The sequence below is a fragment of the Mustela nigripes genome, chromosome 5 (genome assembly GCF_022355385.1).
Source record: "Mustela nigripes isolate SB6536 chromosome 5, MUSNIG.SB6536, whole genome shotgun sequence".
In the NCBI taxonomy this organism is placed as follows: Eukaryota; Metazoa; Chordata; class Mammalia; order Carnivora; family Mustelidae; genus Mustela; species Mustela nigripes.
In genome coordinates, this window is record NC_081561.1 from 87,219,072 (window position 1) to 87,241,154 (window position 22,083).

General features: G+C 43.0%; 1 protein-coding gene across 2 annotated transcripts in view; it reads left to right on the plus strand.

Moving 5' to 3' along the window:
* Positions 1–22,083, plus strand: part of ECT2L (epithelial cell transforming 2 like) — a 75,654-nt gene that overhangs the window by 38,145 nt on the left and 15,426 nt on the right. Inside the window, exons 9-16 of one of the 2 annotated variants that reach the window (XM_059400827.1) lie at positions 2,031–2,159; positions 7,069–7,161; positions 8,680–8,862; positions 10,634–10,737; positions 12,942–13,067; positions 18,080–18,166; positions 19,367–19,581; positions 20,513–20,660. In XM_059400827.1, the coding sequence (XP_059256810.1) occupies positions 2,031–2,159; positions 7,069–7,161; positions 8,680–8,862; positions 10,634–10,737; positions 12,942–13,067; positions 18,080–18,166; positions 19,367–19,581; positions 20,513–20,660 (1,085 nt within the window). The remainder of the gene's footprint in view (positions 1–2,030; positions 2,160–7,068; positions 7,162–8,679; positions 8,863–10,633; positions 10,738–12,941; positions 13,068–18,079; positions 18,167–19,366; positions 19,582–20,512; positions 20,661–22,083) is intronic. The other variant, XM_059400828.1, reaches the window with a different exon arrangement.

Here is a 22,083-nt window from a genome sequence, read left to right on the forward strand (position 1 = left end):
TTGGAAAGTTTAGCTCCTGGCTGGGTTTGTCCACACCGTTGCCGAGCAAACTCAGATAAATTCCTGGCAAGCAAAGTGCATTGTCTCTTGAGTGCAAGAGACAAGGGTTTGGAAAAAAGAAAGGAAAAAAACTTATTTTGGGTGCCAGTAGCCAGGGGAGGTGGCAGGCTCAACCCTTAACGACTGACCTCTCCACCTGCAAGATGGACACTGGAGTTTTATGGAGACAAGTTCAGCGGGTTACGTGCCAGGGAGCAGGCAGGCAGCAAGTGATCGTGAGTGGGGGCAGGGATATATTCAGCCCACGATCACAGGCAGGGAAAGGGACCTGGGGGTATGTGGTCTTCTAGGCATTCCATTGCTATCAGGGCTTTCCCTTCTGACTGGAATGCTCCAGTCATTGCAAAACATCTCATCAATGCCTCCAGAAAGTGCAAAAAGGAATATGCATAATGGGTTTTCGTTGAAGCAGGAGTTAAGCAGTCTTGTCTATTTTTGGTTTTAACTCTTGGGCCCTATAGCTGAGCAAGAAGACTTGCTTACAGCTAGAATTCAGCATGCTTGGAATAGTTTTAGTAAATTTTATTAACAAAATAAACTACTTTTGATTTATTGCTACCTTATTTTGTCTTGTCTTGTTTAGTTTACCTATGCCTGAAGCAAGTTGTATTCCACATCAGATTTTATATATTCACCCAAAAGTAAAGCACAGCACTAGTTGTTGTGTGGGGTTTATATTTATGATTAATTACATGGTAGCTTTTCTCTAAATGACGGAGGAGAGTTATTGATTACAAATTTACACTGTAGTGTAGTGGGTTTACCTCTCATGGAGTAGAAGGACCCATTAGGGTTTTCTAACATCTCAGACTTTTTGTTCTGCACATGAGAAAGATTTCCAAACTTTGCCTTTTGTTTTCTTATTTATTTATTTATTTATTAAGGGGGGTTGGGGGAGAGAGAGAGATAGTAATGGGAGAGAGAGAATCTTAAGTAGGCTCCATGCCCATCACAGAGCGGATGCAGGGTTGAGTCTCACACTCTGAGATCATGACCTGAACGGAATTCAAGAGTTGAATGCTTAACCGACCTAGCCACCCAGGCATCCCGCACTGGTTTTTTTTTTTTTTTTTTTAAATCAAGAGTAACATAACAAAATAACTGAAAACTAAAGTTTCCCTTTAAATAATCATTGTGTTTCCCCAGGAGCTTTTGTCTTAAAACCAACAACAAAATGAAATCTCTTACTCCGGGCATCCAAAGAGGTCCTTCCATTCTGTATCTAGATGTCTCGATGGAAAGAATTGAAGTGTTGAGATTCTTGCCTGACTTTGTTTTCATTTCGTTCCTGGGATTTAAGAATTCAGAGTCTCTGGGACACCTTTAGAAATGGGTCTAGACACATAGAGATTCACTGAATCATCATACAGAATTCCCAGGAAGTAAGAGTTTCAGTGATGTTTACCACCTTTCGGGAGTCTTCTGTTCTGAATGACTTTTTTTTTTTTTTTTTTTTTTTTCTGACATCTTCACTTTGCAACTTGGTGGCAAAAGTAGCAGGACATGAGGCAGAGAGACAAGGTCCTAAAACTAAGTGCACAGTGTCCAGTAAATCCAGAACATGAAGGAGAGTGTGGGCCATGCAGGAGTCCTTTTGTGACCCTAATATGGTGTAGCATGAGAGCACGGGCAAGCTCCAGATCAGGCTCTTACGAGCAGTCTCTAGCTTTTTTTTTTTTTTAAAGACTTTATTTATTTATTGGGCAGACAGAGACCACAAGTAGGCAGAGAGGCAGGCAGAGAGAGGGGAGGAAGCAGGCTCCCTGCTGAGCAGAGAGCCTGATGCAGGGCTCGATCCCAGGACCGTGGGATCATGACCCGAGCTGAAGGCAGAGGCTTTAACCCACTGAGCTACCCAGACGCCCCCAGACTCTAGCATTTTGAATTAGGATTGCATTTTCCCAGAGTGCTAAGAGTTTCTGCTCATGATAAAGTTACAAACTAATATGACATTTTGAGTTTTTCCTCAGGTTATAAAATTGGTATTGGAAACTTATTGAGACCTGACGTGAGAGACTTCTGGGAGAAACTAGGAAGCTGTGTGGCCCCTGAAGAAGAAGGGGGTCATGTGGACCTCTTTGTACCTCTTGGAGCATCAGGTCAGTTTTCAAAGGCAGTGGTCATGCCTACCCCCAATGATATTTTGGGAATTTTTGAAATGCCTTCAGTTCAAATAATTCAGTCACATTTTACTCTTTTTTTCTTTTTCTCTTACACCTCATACCCTCAGATATTTAAGGGGGAAAGAGCTGGGGTTAGTTTGTCTGAGGAAACTGTCCCTGCAGAATAAGGTTACTAGTGACCTGAGCCAGCCAGGGATATTATCTGTAGCTCTTCTGGAAAATATAATAAAACCAGCCTCCTCTACACAGGGGAAAATGTCTGAACCCATAATCAACTGGTCTGAGAAAAGCCTCCCTGATGTGTTCTGAAGGAGTGAGCATGAACTTGGTGACCAAGGACCTTGGGCTTGAGTCCCACACGTGCCACTTGAGCTGTGTGGCCTTAGGCAAGTTTGTGGACCTGTTTCCTCATATGAAAGTTAGTATAGTAGCACCTTACAAGACTTGTATCAAAATAATGTAAATACTTATAATAAATACACTTAAAATACAATAAAAATAAAGACTTAAATAATATTTGAATATTAAAAACAGCCAAGTGCTTGGTAAAGAGGAGACTGGTTGCTGATCCCAAAGGTCTGATATCATTTTAAGTGCCCATCTGTCTAATATCAGTCCCTAGAACTCAAAGTTGATTTCAGTACTTGAAGAGAAACTCTGGAAACATTAAGACAAATTCACTTTTTAGACATCTGTTCAATAAAAGCTCTGCATTCATGGGCTTTTTTTTTTTTTTTTTTAATGCCAAGCAGAGCAAGGCAGAGGGAGTATAAAATTAAATTTTCTCTAACAGTTTCTTATTCCCATTCCTTAGGGAACTGTGAGTTTTAAAGTTCGCTCTAATCCTCACATTTCCCTGAACTGTTCGTACATGCCAAGGATGCCTCTGGCAGGCTTCAACCAGGGGAAAGGGAAAAACAAAAGGATGGGAAGGGGTTTAAAAGAAAACAAATTATAAAATCATAAAAAAACTTTTTTACACAGTTATGACAATTAATGTAATCTTAACTAAAGACAATATGCATAGAAAAATCTAGGAGGAAATATAACACAATTATTAACAGCATCTATCTCCAGATGTGTTTTTCAGGTTTCCTACTTTTGAAATCAGAATACGGAGGGTGGGGTTCCTCTGTTTAAAACCCGTGCGTGCGTGGGGGAGGGCGGCAGGATACAGATAAGGGTTTGGAAGGATACCTACGAACTGTATTAACAACAGTTGGATAAGGAACTTTTCTTTCCTTTTATTATTTTTCCTTTTCTTTTATCTCCAGTGAACTAGTATTACTTTCGTAAGGAAAGCATAGCAATTTTTTTTTTTTAAGATTTTATTTTTTTAAGTAACCTCTACACCCAACGAGGGTCTCAAACTTAGAACCCGGAGACCAAGAGTCACACACTCCACCAACTGAGCCAGCCAGGCGCCCCCGCAAAGGACATTTTTTAACCGGAGTAGTAGAAAAAGAAGGGATTTGGGAAAGTAAGGCATTGAAAGGGAACAGGAATAGGGCAAAAGGGGGAAAAGAACAATAGATTTGGTGACTTAAAAATTGTCTCAAGTGAAAGTTGATGGCACTGAACAGCAAATTTCTCACCACCATTTTGGCCCCCAAATCATCCCCTGAACTCATCAAACACAATTTCCACCTGGACAAGCCATCAAGACCCTGGTTCAGATGAAAGACCTCAGCTTCTCAGTCCAAAAATCTCTCTTCTGCCACCTCAGGCATCACTCAGGAGCTTGTCATCCCAGTAGCTGTAAGTAAGGCCTCCGAGAGCTTGATCTCCAACATTTTTCTCTGAGTACCACCTCCAAAACATGCACCAAATATTCCAAACATCCATGTTCCAAATACTCCTACTGTGTCAGCCCTTTGCCTCAAGACCTCCAAGGCACACACTCGCACGTTTCCACTCTCTTGTCTCCACGCCTCCATCCTCTGCTCCTTCTTTGTTAAACCTGGATTCAATGGTTGTCATTATCCTTACTCTGGTGCGAAGAATCTGAACTTCTTTGTCTGCCTTTCTCGGGCTGAACTCCAGTGCTCCTTAAACACCACTGTCTGTATGCTCTCCGCTGCCTGCACGAAGCAGCTGGGTTGAAAACCGTGCTGTGGCTTTTCTTATTCATCTAACCTGACTTCACTGCCATAAATATCAAATGCGATTGCGGCACTGACAACGAATCCCCCCACCCTCCCGTGGTAAATTTCTTTCCCGCTCTCTGAGAGGACTACATCATCCCCTCCCCTCCTTCGTCCATCGCTCGAGAACCTTCCTCTCAGCTGTTGACCTCACCTTTTACTGCCCTGAGAAAACGCCTGAATTTCCCTCCCACCACCAAACCCACCACATATCCCACCTCTTACCTTCATTCTCTGTCTTCCCTTCTGTCCCGAAGGAAGAAGCAGCTCTGCTCAAGTCAGCACCCACTTGGGCTCTGTATCCCAACCCCTTTCACCTCCTCACGACCACATTCCCACACTCAGTTCTCTCCGACAGCCTCAACCCCCCCTCTTTCTTCGGTCATTCCTATCAAACCAGGAACACCTGTAGTGCCAGCTCCTCTGCTAAAAAGAGAGAAAGCGAGACCATACACTTTCCCTCACCTGTATACACTCAACCTAGATACACCTCCATAGAGACTATACCCTGGGTTCTCAAATGGTAATATCTGTCTGAGTCACCTAGAAGGCTTATTGAAGTACACACCACTGGATCTCATCCTAGCACTTCTCACTCACCACATCTGGCATGGGGGCTGAGAATTTTCATTTCTGACGAGTTCCCAGGTGCTGCTGTTGCTGCTGCTTAACGAGGCTCTACTCCAGATTCTCTCTCTCCCCCTCTGCCTCTGCCCCTCCCCCTGCTCACTCACCGTCTCTCTCTAAAATAAATAATAAAATAAATAAAATTTTAAAAAATTTCAAGCCTCTTTATCAAGGTCTAAATAATGTAAGATAAATTGTACATATTTAAAGTGTGCATTTAGATAAATTTTGACATGTGAAAATATTTTATGTGAAACCATAAAATAATCAAGATAAGGAACATAGTCACCGCTCCCCAAATTTTCCTCATGCCAGTCTGCAGTTTTTTCCTCCTGCTTCTCCCTATTCCCATCCTGAATTCACATTGTGAAAGATCTCCTCTCTTTCATGATGCATTAGTTTGTATTTTATAGAATTTTCTACAAATGGAAACATACACCGTGCATTCTTTTTTGTCAGGCTTCTTTCACTCAAAAGAATTATTTTAGATTCCTCTGTTTGATGCTTGTATCAATGGCTCCTTGTTTTTTTTTATTGCTGGGAATTACTGCATTGTACGTATATACCACAATTTGTTTATTTAGTCACTTGTTGATAGATATTTGAGTTCTTTCCAGTTCCCGGGTCCTAACACAGAAAGTAGCTATGAAACTATGTGTGAACATATGCTTTTATTTCTCTTGGATAAATACCTAGGAGTGGAATGGCTGGGTCAATATGAAAGGTGTTAATTTTTTAAACACTGGCTGAACTGTTTTCTGGAGTAGTTGTATAATTTTACATTTCCACAAGCAATGTATGAGAACTCTAGTTGCATAGTATCCCACACGGGTATGTAGTCTTGTTAATGTTAGCTGTGTGCGTGGGAGTGCCAGAGTATCTCACTGGGGTTTGAATTTGCATTTACCTCATGACTGATGATGCTGAACATCTTTTCATGCACTTACCTGCCACTCATTGGTCTTCGTTTGTGTGTTGTCTGTCCGAATCTTCTGTTCATTTTTAAAATTAGGTTGTTTTCATACTGAGAACTCTTTATGTATTCTAGAAAAGGCATTTATAAATATTTTCTCTCACTCTGTGACTTATGTTTTTCTTCTCCGAACGGTCCCTTTTGAAGAGATGAAGTTCTTAATTTTTGTGAAGTCAAATTTATTTTTTTTTTTAGGTTATACTTTTAATTTCGTATCTGGACACTATCTGACTGAAGTTCACAATATTTTCTTTATTTTAGAAATAAAGAATTTCTTCTAAACTATTTATAGTTTTGACTTTTAGATTTCTGAGCTGTTGACTTATTTGTTTGTTCATAGAGTTTTAGAAGTATGGGTTGAAGTTTCGTGGTTTTTTTTTTTTTTTTTTTAACTCATGGATATCTCATTTTTCTAGCACCATTCCTTGTAAAGACTATCCTTTTCTCAGTGCATTTGATTTGCATCTTTGTTGAAACCAACTGACTACACGGATGTAGGTATACCTAGGGATTCTATTTGATTTCTTTGATCCATTCCAATTAAAAAATTAGACCCCAATACATGAGAGACATCCCAACCTTTCAGCCACTGCCATCTTGTTCCAACCAATTTGGAGTAATTGTTTATTCTTAGACCACAAAGAATTAAAAAATATAACCCAGTGTATTAATTTCGATCAAAGTAATTCCTTCTATATGATGAATCCAATCTTTATGCCGGGTCGCTGAAGATGGGGTGAAATTAATGCCACACTCAAGTTTGACCATCATATTGAGCGGTTCCAACAGTTTTAAATTTGTCCTCTTATGAGACATCTCCTTTGAGTCAGACTATTTTAGAAAATATACATAGACTTTTCTCTGTCTCTGTCCTGAGTACTCCGACTTTGAAAATATGCACCAGGTCAGTCTTCCTGCACGGTCTCTCCACTCTGTTGTTTAGTCCTCGTTAATTAAGCGTCTGGACTTCAGCACTTAGCGGTGGGCTATAAAGTGCTTATGGGCTGTTCCATAGGGATTTGAATTGAAGATGAGAAATCCTAGCAGTCTTGCTTGGCCAGCTTAGCGTTCCTAAGTAATACTTAATGTTTCCAAGGAAAAACCTGTGAGTAAACCAATGAAAGTGTTTTTGACTCTGCAGAGGCAGGACTGGAAGTTCTTTCCCAGCTGTCTCAACTAACTGGCACGTTCTTTACTGCGCCTACTGGAATTGCAACCGGCTCTTACCAGCACAGTAAGTGTATATGGGGGCTGAGCATGTGACTGTCTTCCATTCCCTCTCAAAAGGAATGCTGTCACTACCCAAACGGTGTCATTTCCCACTGCCCACTGTCCTATCAAGTGTTTAGAAAGGGATTATTTATTACAAATATTTGCTTCAAGCCATCATGTACACAAACCCTGTTGAAAACGTCATTTTTAATAGTTAGGGATGAATAGTTGCTGATCTAGAGAAATAACAAGTACCAAGAGTTATTCTTAGTGAGACGGAATCAATGTGGTTTCCTTTGGAAATAAGAACGGCAGCTCTGAAGAGAGAGCGAAGGCTTGATCAGGTTCCAGTTCAACTGCATTATCTGAGAGGAAGAACAAGGATAAAATATACACCTGGAATTAGTTTCACTTAGATACTGAAGCTGCAGATATTAAATGCGCATGTAACATTGACTAACCAACAAAAAACCCACACTGCTCTGCTAAAGTAACAAGAACCATTTTCCCCTTTAAAACTCCCTGGCTTCCTATTACATAGGGTTTGGGACCACGTAGAAACCACATAAAGCAAGACATCGCTAATCCCATATTTGAAGGGGCTTTCAAACCTGGGGAGAACTGGCATGATGGGAAACCTGTAAGGGAAAAGATTTCACGTATCTACAGAAAAGCACATTGACCTGCTAGATTTTTGTAGCAGAAGTCACTTATTAATTTCAGCTCTGTAGCTGCATGACCAAGTGCTAGACAACACACTAGGCCTCCTGCGGAGAGGACGGCAGCCTTGCATCGGGGAGCAGGGAGCAAACACTGTTCTTTATGGGGCAGCTCTTCCTCCTTTTCTCCTCCTCTGTCTTCTCTTCCTTCTGTTCATCTTCCTTTTCCCTTTCGTCGTCTTAGTTTTCTTCTAGGAAAGCATGTCATAGAGAGTTGCTCTTGTTTATCTGTAAAAAGGGGGAAGGGGAATCAAATAAGGCTATCTATCTATTGAGGACACAAAATCAGATTTCACATGTCCCAGCATCATCCGGTAATTGACTTCCAAGGAGAATTTCTTTAAGCACCCACTACAGTCATGTAGAGAAACTTAGAGAGAGAGAAAGAGAGAGCGCAACCCGACATGATGTAAGGAAGCCATAGGTTTGGCTAGCCCAAGATGACTTCGGATAGCAGGGTGGGGAAACCAGGCAGAGTGGGGTTTTCTTGTATGTTCATTTTAGGATCTAAAGAAAAAGCAGCACCTTCTTGCCCACTCTGCTTCCTGATATACAAGTCCCACCGCTATTCAATTTTGATTTCAAATGTAGCATGTCAACCTTATGTGTCAAAGAACAGATAGGCAGCATTTGAAATTATTCCTTCTTGAACTTCTAATTTTACGTTTGAAAGCAGATGATGGGTGTTTCTCTTAGTCTTCTAATGAGAGAGAGGAATAAGCCTGCTGTAAACACAACTTAGTTTTTATTGTACTGTAAACAAGAAGAATTCTTTCATCGAAGCTCCGACCTGCAATACTAAAAGGAGAAAATCGTGTCAGTTCTAGGTGATTGGCTGGAACGACCGTGGGAAAGGGCTCCCTGCTCCATCTACTTCAGGGAATCAAAGCTGCAGACGTGGTCCAGTCTCACGGATTTTCTGGAAGACACCTTGAAATCAGTAAGGAAACAGTTAAGTCCTCTTTTCAAGGAGTTACAGAAGAACATCAGTGCCAGGATAATAGGTAAGAACTCTCGCTGCTTCTCTTGCAGTTTCTTCATGAAGGTCCTTCGTAACTGGAGGGAATTCCAGGGCAGGAAGGGCTCGAGCAAACGTTGGCTTCCATACCTGTTCAGTAAAACTTTCTTTCCTTTGTTTTTCATATCTCCTTTCAAAGGTAATGACTATCCACTGACAACAAGTATATTCATCTTCAAAATGCTGAAGGTAGTTCCTTTTAAATAATGGTGCTTTACTAATCCTATGCCAGTCAGTGGGTTGACTAGACAAAGCTCACAGAGTGTTTGCTAAGCCAGAGGGCTCTGCCCTTCTTCTCACTGCAGCCTGCTCTAAAAGTTAAGCTCCTCTTAGACACAGCACCCACTACTTAAATTGTTCTACGATTATGCTCTATGCATTTTCTATATAAAATATTCGGTTTGGTGGGGGCTCCCCAGACCTCTGCTGAACCTATTGGACATCACTGAATTTATCATCCCATTTGCAGTCCCTACACATGACAAATCTATCATAATAGAGTCTTGGAAGCCATTTTCTGTGTCAACCAGAGCTTCCCCTAAATCAGTCTATTCTTTAAGATGAAATTTTTGTTTTGGTTTGTTTTGTTTACTTATCATCTGGCTAAATGACCACCACCCCCATCTTTTTTGATAGATTTTTTTATTTATTTACTTGACAGACAGAAATCACAAGTAGGCGGAGAGGCAGGCGGGGGTGGGGGGTGAAGCAGGCTCCCCGCTGAGCAGAGAGTCCGATGTGGGGCTCGATCCCAGGATCCTGGGATCATGACCTGAGCCGAAGGCAGAGGCTTAACCCACTGAGCCACCCAGGCGCCCCCACCGCATCCATCTTTAACCACCTATTTATCTTATCCCTAACTCTTCCCATCTGACTAAAATACCCTTGAAATTAAGTCATTATTTAATTACATCTTACTTCCTTCTTCCCTCCTTGCTCTGCTTCCTGTTGAGGTCCTATCACCACAATGACTGTCTACACAATGGGTGTTTGCATGTAGAGATTTCATGTCAGTGCATGTCCTACATCACTTTACATAAATGCCTCCAAATCAGGGAGATGTCTTCTTGACTTTATGTACTATCTGCTTGACCACACTTAGTAGATGTTCAGCCAGTATTTTAAAAAGTTTATAAGGCTATATAGAAATGATTTCTCCTGGTTTTTTACACAGATAACTAAGGACCAAAGAGAAAAGCAGAAAAAAATTTAGCGTTTTTCAAGATAGAAGTATTCTTTGATGATATTTGTAAGAAATGAGAAGTTAGATGGAATAAAAACATTTGCATATCAATGCACATTGTTCAAAGTATTAAAAATATAAAAAGATGTCTGTGTAACTATAGTTGTATGTTATTTGCTGTAGACTCAAAGTATTTAAGTCTTGAACTCAAAGATACAGGGGTGTGAGGAGGAAATTTTGGTGGGAAGGAGAATCTAAAATTTAAACTTATAGGGTCTATAATGTTCACATGTTCTCTCCTTATTGTCCAATTTATAGATTCTATTTAATATGGCTTCACCAGGGTGGGTAGTTGTTAATATGCTTTACATTTAGTTACTCTTGCTCAATTCATATTTTATCATGGGGAATAATCCCCACGGCATAGTAGAATTTTAACTTTTATGCTTCACATTTTTTTAATACACTAAAAAGCAACTGTGAGGAATAAGCTATTTTCTTGATCATATCTCATGATCACATCTTTATTAATTAATAAATTAATTCCAAGGCATATGGCCTTATATATTTACAGGGCAATTTACTTCTGACAACATGCATGTGGCTAACATTCTGAATAACCAAGAAATTGCACAAACTCTGGCAGATGGATTGATGGAACTTTCAAAAGAAAATTCTGTGAGTGTTTCCTTGAAGAAAGCAAACTTTAAAAACCTAACACTTAAGTACATTTTTAGTTTGTGCTGATTTTTTTTTTTTTTTTAACCAATTTATCCCTTGGGAGACACAATTTCCTCTGAGAAATTACATCAGGTTGTAAAAATAGCCACTGAGAGATTCTGGGCCCAAAATGTATTAGGTACACAAAACAGACAAATATAGGGGCACCTGGGTGGCTCAGTTGGTTATGCATCAGCTTTCAGCTCAGGTCATGATCCCAGGGTCCTGGGATGGAGCCTGCTTCTCCCCCTCTATCTCCCCCTCCCCCTGCTCGTGTTCTCCCTATCCCATTCAAATAAATAACTAAAATCTTTTTTTAAAAAATAGTCAAACAGGAAAACTTTTCTAGGTTATTTAAAACATATTTGCATTGTGCACTGTTTTCTGTCTTATGATTAATTTCAGTCAGAAGTGACTTCCTTGGGGTGCCTGGGTGGCTCAGTGGGTTAAGTCTCTGCCTTCAGCTCAGGTCATGAACTCAGGGTCCTGGAATCAAGCCCCACATGGGTGGGGGGGGGGGTCTCTGCTCAGCAGGGAGCCTGCTTCCCCCCCACTCTCTCTGCCTGCTCTCTTCCTACTTGTGATCTCTCTCTCTGTCAAATAAATAAATAAAATCTTTAAAAATAAAAAAAAGAAGTGACTTCCTTAAATAACATGTTAGTGGCTTTATGATTCACATAAACATTACTCAACAGTTTCAACCATTAATAGTATGATAGGAAAAACAAGTAAGCATGAAACCGATAGAAAATGATGAAGTGCAAAAAAGGCTAGCTGAGACGGTGGGGAAGAGAACACAAAAGAACAGAAATAAGCAAATCAATAATTTGGTTGGGGACAGGCATTGGGGAAGCGTGAAGAAGCATTTTTTTCAGAGACCAGTCTTGGCTCTTCTCCCAGAAAAGTCAGTCCATACATCAGGAAATAGTGAGGGGGGACCGTTTCCAAGACCTCTGTCTGCCCCGAGACAACAGCAAGGCTCTAGGACCACAGACTATGCAGCTCTGTTCTGGGGAACTGGAGAACAGGCTAGGATCAGGGACAATAGCAATGTACCTGATGCCACATAAGGGCTTCAGTTCCCCACAGAATGATCCTCAATCCTTCTCTTCCACTGTAGTTAATTCTACTTTGTGGATGAATTTACCATCACCTTTGCACGTGTTCTTTATCTACCAGGGGTCTGCTCTGGTTTCAAGTTGGTTGCCTGGGGAAGCAGCAGGCATCTCCGGAGCTAGCTGTGCACAGTGTGGAGGCTGAGAAGCTGCAGGTGGCCATGATCTGTCTACCCTGAAGACCCAGCTCCTCACTGTTCCAGCTATGCATCGGCAGCCAGGGGAGTAAAATGACCAGGGATGTTCATAAGGATGACCCCGAGATCTCCTGAAAGACCAGACCAAAGAATTTCTAAACATTGTTTGGTATAGGTCCAGTGTTCTTACTGCCAACCAAATTATTTTAAAATAATTTTGGGGCGCCTGGGTGGCTCAGTGGGTTAAAGCCTCTGCCTTTTGCTCAGGTCACCATCCTAGGTTCCTGGGATCGAGCCCTGCATCTGCATCAGGCTCTCTGCTCAGTGAGGAGGAGCCTGCTTCCCTCTCTCTCTCTGCCTGCCTCTCTTCCTACTTGTGACCTCTGTCTGTCAAATAAATAAATAAAATCTGTAAAAATAAAATAAAATAAAATAATTTTATATGACGTCATTTCATGGGTACTCAAACCTGTAGCCTGAGATGCAACCACATGTGGGGGTGTCCTAGGCTGTTCTGCACTGTCATCCTACTGCAAGGGTCCCTTCCGTGCTTCTCTCCCCCACCCTGAGAAAGCAGGCTCCCCTCTGTCACATTCCTCATCTGGCCCTGAGACTGATGTGGGCCAACCTGGGCCACTTTGGTTCTGACCATCTTGAGACCTTCCCACAAGACCTTGGCATCCTAATTGGATTGTGACAATAAGAGAACTGCAATTACTACAAAGTCCCATTTACAGATCTTGACTGAAAAATACTTTGTTTTCTAGACTATCATTTAGGTAGAAAGAAGAAAACGCAACTAAAAATATGTTCTTTTTTCTGCTGTACCTGGATTGACCTGTTGTGCAGGTGAATGCTTTAACCGAAAATTCTTTTTTCTTTTGATGTGTTGTGGGGGTGAGTTTTTTAGGACAAACCTCTGGAGTTTTTGTCCAGTTTTCTGCTGAAGCGGTGTGGTAAAGGGTGCAAGGATTTTGAAGAAAATGTTATTCCAACAAAATGTGGTCCAAAGGCAGCGTTCAGTTTGCTCCTGAAGGTAAAGTGACCGCTGCAATTTTATGCCGTTATTTTGCTGCACAGTTAAACACCTGAGGTTAAGAAATTTGTAAACAAAAAAAGAAAGAAAGAAAGAAAGAAAGAAAATTCATAAACAATAATGATAATTCTACTTGGAAAGCCTTCAGCTTCTCTTTTCTCCTAAGAACTTCCCTTTCACGGATTATTATTTTTAAAAAGGGTGTTTTGTAGTTTCACACCGAGAGTGACATTAAGGCACCTCTGAGTGGAAGCCGCCTCACTGACTAGGGTAGCACGGCGGGGTGGCGGGAGGCGCCCCGGCGCCACTGGCATGGATCCGCTCACTGGGCAGAGCCCTGGCACAGACGAAAGAGAGTGTTTTCATTTGCAGCTTAGGACACATTTTTGGTGAAATAAGGGCACGATCTTCTTTTCGTAGTTGAGATTCCAATACTTAAAAGGAAAAAAAAAGTGGCTTTGAAAACCAGTTCTTCAAGCAAACCAGAATAATTTTGCCAGTAGTATGTTCAGAACCCAGCCATCCCCCTTGGTTCCGTGAAATAATCAGGATTCGGAAAACACGGAAAATTGCCTTGTCCTTCAGAGAGCTGGTTGCTATGAAAATGTCATTTCAGAACCACGTGACGCTCATAGAAAAATCAGCTCTAGGATGATCGAAGGCTGGGGATGCCACCCCAGCCCCATGGAAACTATTGGTAGGAATACACCTGGGAGTTCTATCAAGCAGACAAATAATTTGTTGCCCTATTAACCTGCTATTCCGGAAGCTTCTGCTCACACGTCTTTCGAAGACAGCACAGTGCAGGGAAGGGCAAACAAGGTGGGCTGCTGGGTGCGGCGTCCCCTCGGCCAGGCTGCAGACCTGCGCAGCAACATGGCAGGCCCGCAGGTGTGCGCCCGTTACCAGGGAAGGATCCTGGCTTTCACGGTCCTCCCCGCCAAGGTGACTTATATTTCCCAAGCATAAGCTTCCTTTCCAAGAAGAGTCCTAACACATTTCCAGGGACATCTGAGCCTTTTTAAGCCAGAGCCCTGCTTGCTTCATGTGCCTTGCGCTAGGTCGGGAAACTCTCATGGACCATGCGCCACTCAGGATTCTCCAGAGAACCAGAACAAATAGTATATGTATGTGTGTGCGTGTGTGTGTGTGTGTATGTGTGTGTATTTATAATTTATAAGTATGCTATATATATACAGTAGTATATAATATCCTATACCATATATACTATACTATGTAAGTATATCATATAATATTATATAGTATGTAGAATACTATATACATAGTTTACTATGTATACACATATATGCTAATAGCATACATATATACACGTATATACATATATACATATAAACATATATACATATATACACGTATATGCTAATAGCATACACATATATACATGTATATATGTATACATGTATGTGTATATAACACAGATTTGTTATAAGAAATTGGCTCACATAATTATGGAAGCTAAGAAGTCATAAAATCTGCAGGATGAGCCTATAAGCTGGAGATACACCCAGGAAAGCCAATAGTACAGTTCTAGTCCAAAAGCTGGCAGGCTCAAGACCCAGGAAGAGCTGATGTTCCAGCTCAAGTCCAAAGGCAGGAGAAAACCAGTATCTCAGTTTGAAGATGATCAGGCAGGGGGAATTCTCTCTTACTTGAGGGAGGTCCAGGCTTTTCATTCTATGGTCATTCAACTAATTGCATCAGGCCCACCCACATTATGGAGGGGCAAGGTGCATCACTCGGTCTGCCTATTTCAGTGGCAATCTCATCAAAAACACCCTCACAGATACACCCAGAGTGATTTGACCAAATGTCTTGGCACCCCGTGGCCCAGTCATGTTGACACAAAATTAACCATCACAGACAGTTTCTCAGTTAGCAGTTAACTATGTGCCCCCCGCCGCACCTCTCAGTCTTCCCAGTTCCGTTCTCTAAGTATTGATGGGAATGCAAGGCACTGTGTTGTACCCTGGAAACAGACAACACAGTAAGACAGTCCCTGCGTTGAGGTCGATAAAGCCTGCACAGAAGCGGATGATACACAGGATGATTGGTGCCTGTTACCGGGGTGCACAGGAGGGAATCGGAACACCAAAGTGGGTATTTAATCGAGATTTTTCCTTTTGCTTCTCGAGACCTTTTACCTTATTATGGCAGCTGCTATCTTTTGAGATAGGTGGGGATTAGTCTCCCAAAAAGGTGGATGTTATCTCCATTCATCCTTCAGCCTGTGAAAGCCTTTGGAAAACAGCTCTCTGGGCTCTAGAACCACCGGTGTTCTCCTACTTCCCAAAGGGGGATGCCCAATGTGCAACTGCACCCCACAGGGTCCACATTCTTCTGAAGCCCTCACAAAGTCTGTGTCATTCCTGACTCCCTGGAAATCTTTCTGAGGTTCTTCCCCACGCTTCCCCTTTATTCTTAAGGGTGCAGCTGTCACCCTCAACCCCAGGCACATAGACCCCAGGAATGTTCCTCTTTGAAGCCTGAACACTAGAAGGAAGCAGAGGGGGCAAAAATGATCAGCACTTCCTCCTCTGAAGTGTTTCTTTTCCATTTGTAAGACAATTGGCAAGAACCATGTCTGGAAACTCTGAAACCTCAAAGAATGGTCACTAGGAGCATTTCCTCTCAAAGACACTTGCATTCTATCCTCTGGCAGATAAGATTCACTGTGAGTTGGGTCTTTCCAACCTACTATTGACCTAAACACCTAATCACTTGAATAAAATAGTATAGCAGGTTTGGGCTTAAAGTCGCCTTGCTGTAGGAAAACAGGCCTGCTAGTGTGACACCACCCACCTGTAATAAATCTACAGAAGTGGAAGACTGTAATGCCTAGGATTTCTTAAAAAAAGAAAAAAAAATCAAATTACACAAGGTATGTATTAGATTCTTATTTGGTTTTCTATCATTTAACACTTAAGAGGTTGTGCACAAAGCCCATGAAACAAAATTGGGGACTTTCAGGACGAAAAACCATGGCTTAAATGTAGGTACCGAATTAAGATAAAATAGAGAAACTGAGTTTCTGCACACATTAGAGTTTATTTTTTAAACGGTAGATATTTACTCTGAAGGGCACACCAAAACTCACAGCCCTAGGAATGGGCAGTAATGGCGTTTACTGAGAAAACTGTTTTAAAGACCCTTCCATAGGGGTCCCATCAGAGAGCTTGCTTGCCAAACCCAGGACCAGAGACACACACATGGAGCTGTGTGCAAAGCCATGACCAGACAGGGCCTTCCCTCCCTCCAGAAGGCCCAGACTCTACCCATATAAGTACATATAGATAGGTGTGTATGTGTGCCTGTCTGTCTGTGTCCCTACCCTCTGTCCAGTCAGATCCTACCCATCCACTACTGCCCAGTCCGTACTCACTCCCGGCTTGGCCTAGCTGGGGTGTTTACCCTGATACTCTACAGCCACAGTGAGAGGCCACAGCCAGAATCGTAGTGGTCCCTGAGTTCTACCTGTCATGTGCACAACTACTTCTGGCCCCTAATTTAGGGGCTGAGTGTCTTCTGGGAGAAGCATCAGCAATAACTAGGATGTATCTGGAAAAGGCAGACAAGGTAGGAAGACTCCCACCATGAATCAGAGGTCTCAGGGAGAGAGCCTAGGCAAAGGCCCACCAACCCAAAAATAAGAGTTCCGTTATAAATGTGCCAAGTTTGCTGTTCCTGTTACTTCCTCTGAATTCATACCTGAAAACAAAGTAAGGGATGACATCTTTATGTAAAAATCGTCTAGGGGCGACTGGTGGCTTAGTCAGTGAAACATCTGACCTTTGATTTCACTGCAGGTCTGATCTCAGGATAGTGAGATCGAGCGTGGCGTCTGCGTTGGGCTGGAGCCTGTTTGAGATTCTCTTTCTGGCTCTCACTGCACCCCCCTACCCCCACCCCTACTCCCCACCTTCTCTTGGGGGAAAAAAGTGCAAACTGGGGAGAAGTCTGCCTGCTGCACTGGGGGACCTTGGCTCTTACACAAAGGCTTCGGGCAGCCATAAAGCACGGCTGCAGATACAAAATGAAAATTCCGTTTTGTCTGAGGAGAGTAAGGCAAAACAAAAAAGTCTTGGCTATTAATTGATGTTTTTCTTCCAGTCTCACCCGTAGATCTTAAGGGATTACCATGAGTAGTTTTGTCCCTAACGGGGAAGGGCAGCTGTGGTAATCGGAAATGTCAACCTCGGGGGCCATTGTTCCATTGTTTGGGTGGACCCCGCAGGCAGCAGGTGGGACTGTTGTGTTTTGTTTGTTTTGAGAGATAGAGCCAAGGAGTTGGGGCAGAGGGAATGTGACAGAGAAAATCTTAAGCAGGCTCCTTGCCCAGTGCGGATCCTGACACAGGGCTGCATCTCACGACCCTGAGATCATGACCTGAGCCGAAACCAAGAGTCAGTGGCTTATCCCACTTAGCCTCCCAGGCACCCCAGGACTATTTTTTCTAATGTGCTAATTTATATGGAAGCCACAAGAACAGCTAACAAGGAAAGTGAAGAAGGAATAAGCTATATTTAAATGTGGAAACAGGTCTAGAGAGAGCGTGAGAACTGTTTCTGACACATTTTCATTAGTTAAAAAAAGGGGTGGATTTTACAAAGTGCTGAGCTTTCTTCTGGCAATTTCAAAAGATAAGCCATTTGCCCTCAGGTGACAAGGGACGAAATGAGGCAGAAGCCGGGATTGGGTGGGATTCCTTGAGCATCAGTCCCCTGCCTCCCCGGGGGGAAAAGGGGGCTGCCCTGAATTTTGTTTGTCAAGTATAATGTAGTTCTTAGGAAGCTGAAGTTTATTTTTTTTTTCTCAATGTAAGATTTAATATAAGAGAGTCATCGCATGTGTCAAATGCTTCATTCATTGTATTCGGGGTACAGCGTGGTTCAGTGCAGACAGCTACTGGAGCCTCCTAAGGGCACAGCACCCGCTGGCCGTTCAGACAGCTCAAGGCCTGTCCCCAAATAATCAGCTTTGCATTGAATCTTCAGGAAAGAAATGTTCTAGAAGACAAACCACAGGACACAAAATCAAGTCTCAGCAACAATGATCCAAATTTGGAGATGCTGATTAAACTGGTAAGCCCACCCTTACACAGTGAGAATTTTCCATTTGTTTTGCTCCTGACCAAAAAAAAAAAAAAAAAAAAAAAAGGCTTCAGTCTTTATTATGGTTAATTCTTTTTTTTTCTTGAAAGTTTCCCTTAGGGAAATTAAACAAAAACAACAACAACAACAAAAAAAAACCAAAATCAATCCTAAATATAATTGAGGGGGGAATCCAAGGGTAGATTTTTCTTTTGAGTAAGTCCTGGTCTGAAAAGAAGTCGAACCAAGAGGACCAAGTGTGTGTCTTGGGAGCAAGAGCCATCTTGGTGCTACCTGGATCTTCTAATAGGACACGAAGACAGGATTTAAAGCAATGGGTCACAGTTTCTAACTACCCTACCGACAGGTGGTCTGACTTCAAAGGCTGGGTATGACCCATATAAATTTCAGGGCCGTCTTTCTGTCTGCAAAGGGTAGAGCAGGGAGGAGGCTGCAGGCAGACAGAGCCTGGGGCCTGTCCTGTCCTCCGGCACCGCACACACTTTTCACCCCTCCCCTCATGAAAGAATTCATCATGGTATTTTCCTTCTCGGAATCCTTTAAGGTGGATGTTAACAACCCCATTTTGTAGATGAGGAGCTCAAGTTAGAACACTTAACTTCCCTAAGGGCCGACAGCCAGGGGCAGAGACACGTGAATCCCTCAGGCCTCAATCCCAGGCTCCTTCCCCACCGTCCCCCCAACACTGAGCAAATCCACCTGGTGCTCAAGGCACAGGTGTGGACCTCGCGGCATGGGCACTCGCACACCCTCAGATCCATCCCCAGGAATCACCAAGGCCGAGGGGGCTCAGGTTGTGCCGTGAGTATGACAGCATCTCATCTCACTATTGGTCATAAACACCTGACGTTTGTTTTAAGACAACAACGAAAGGTTCCAAATGGAAACCTTTATTCAAAATGATTATCAATATTGGAGAACGCCAATATTTAAAAAAAAAAAATTGTATGCATAAAAATGTAACATGGGTTCCAAGTCAGCTGCCAGATGGGATACAATTTTTTTTTAACTCCTTAGATAAAACTTAACCAAGAACAGTGTGTTTATAGTATTTCATAGAGTGAGTCACTGCCTGACTGTTCAGCCTATCGTTTCTCTACCACCTTGGACTTTTCAGGGTCTTTGAGGCTGTAACCCAGTAACCTTTGAGTTCCTCATGCCTTTCTACAGGAGAGAAAGCTCCGGATGGACTCAGCTGAGAAGCGATCGAGAGTTGCAGGGGAACTCTTACAGAGCGAGAGAAAATACGTGCAGATGCTGGAAATTGTGAGAGATGTCTACGTATTGCCCCTGAAAGCAGCCTTGTCATCAAACAGAGCGATTCTCAGTGCTGCAAACATCCACATCATTTTCTCAGATATTTTGCAGATTTTAAGTCTCAATAGGTAAACGCTGAAGAGGCACTTTTTCAAATACCCATGATGCCATTGGAAGAACCCACACTTAGTTGTTTCAAAAGCTGTACCAAGGGGCCGCTTCGTGGAGCCCCTAATCGTCTCAGAAGAGAGGGCTCTTGCCACAGGGCTGCGAGCGATAGTGAGGAGGCCCCGGGACGACCCCCGCCTCATTTCCACACCACAGTTCCCGGAGGGGGGCTCCGGGTCTGGGGGTTCTCTATTCCATGCATTGTTCACCCCAAAGCAGGAGGAAGGAGAATGGTCTGGCACCGTTCTTAGTCAGCAGCGTCCAGTTGAGCAAAGGGAAAGAAAACGAGGGGTTTCATGGGATCCTGGGCTGAGAGAACCAGGGCCGGGGGTCAGCTGAATGACAACATATTGTTTCAAGAAGGATCACACAGAAAAGTGATCATGGGTGCGGGCACAGATACACCGGGCCACTCCGCCAGTATCTCTCTGGGTAACTCGGATGCTCCTCACCCTCCCTGGGCCCCAGGCCCTGCAGAAGGAAGAGGTCGGACTAGGCCTCGTCCCTGTTTCAAGGCCTGTGACGGCTGAATGACGGGTGACACCAGGTCCACAGCAGTGGGCCGCTCAGGAGTTATAGGATTTGAAGTGAGTTGAGCCCTCTCCTCTGAGGACTGTAAGAAACCTTCCCCGTCTGCCTGGCTGGCCACGTGGGAGTGGGACAGTCAAGGGTCAGCCCTGTGGAGGCCAGCCTGGGGCTCCGACTCAGGGAATTAAGAGGAAAAGGCAAGAATCCCCCAGAGTCAACCTCCTGCCCTGCTATGTGTCAGGCAGACAGATCGGACAAAAGCCTGGCTAGGTTGCACAATCGACAACTAATTTATTTTCATTTTTTAAGTTTCTAGGTTATTCCAGGCCCGTATTTCACAGGCGTGCTTTTCTCATACGGCAGGCAGTTTCTAGACCATCTGAGAGACAGACTACAGGAGTGGAGCCCAGCCCACTGCGTGGGAGAACTATTCCTCAAGTTTGGAAGCCAGCTGAACACATATACCAATTTCTTCAACAATTACCCGGTTGTTCTGAGAACTATAGAGAAGGTAATGATTGAGTTATCACTCAGGCCTGAATGAGACTTTCTGAGCTTGGAAGGAACTTTTGTGTGCAATCCAAAGGACTAGGATTAACAGGAAAGACTTCTTCCCCACTCTTAGTTTCCAGGTGACCGTGAGCTCTTTGAGGACGGGGGCCCCTGACCGACTTAATTTTGTATCACTAAGGGTTAACACAGTGCTTGATACGGTGGGACCCAGGAACTTGTTGTTGGGCTGAGCTAATCATACAAACTGTCAGGTTTTCATCTACCTGCCCCAATACTCTGTGGTTCAGTTACAGAGAAATGTTTCACAATGGGTCGAAGCAGGAGCGAGAGCCTTGATTCTACTCTGCCAACACAGTGCTCTGCAGCTTGGATGAGTTCAAGGCTCTTATGGAGAAAAAGAATTAATAATCCATACGCTTCTTGGAATAAGGACACTCCGTTTGTGAAATCTCACTATGAAATAAGGATTTCTTTGTCTTCCATTGCTTGGAGAGTTCGTGATAAACAATTTTTCCCTTCATGACTTAAGCCGTATGTAGTCTGGGCAGGAATCTTCGGCTCCCCTCTGTGCCACTCACCGCTTTTGCTGGGCTCTCTTCCGAAGGCAGTGAGCTCTCTTTCTTCCTCTTCAATGTGCGTCAAAAGTGGAGCAGAAGAGTGTCCCTTGCACTTCCGCTAGCATCCACTATATTTACTTGGACCGTGTCCACCTGTCCGGACTGAGGCCCTCAGGGGCAGGCCTGGATGCCTCTGGACAAGTCCTGACCTCAGATGTCTCCCTTTGTAGTTTCATTCTGACCCCACAAAGGGAGTTTAAATACTGCTGGACAATGATTATGTGAAAGTTGAGTGAATAAGGCCATTGCAGAGAACCAGCCTTTAGAACAAGAATGGAAGCAAAGTGTCACATAATATTATAAATTGATACTAAAATTGTTAGTTAGGGATAATAGTGATATCTATTTCACCAGCATGGGGTGTGCAGATAAATAGTCAGTAAACGTGAGCTGTTAATATTACATCCTGTGACTATTTGATGCATTCCTGGCATCTCTGAGGCACTTCTGTACGGTCACTTCCTGAGTGCTCTAACAGTGATGAAAGGATACTTTAAAACAGATATTTAGCAGAGTGGAGCCCCCTGATGATGTTACTATGGAAAACATAGTTAACTGCAGCATTACAGTGAATACTATTAATAGTTTCTTACTGTGGAGATAGCATTTACTGCCTGACGGGCAGGATCCTTACAGATAGGATTGTTCCCCTCACCCACAAGAGTTAGGTAGCGTAATCCATGCAAAAGCTCAGGCTTGGAGAAGTTAAATAACTTGACAGGGCCTCGTAGAATTAGATAGAATTCAATTAGAATTGTAATGTTAATCCAGGCCTAGCTGGTGGCAAAGTCCATTTTGTCTATA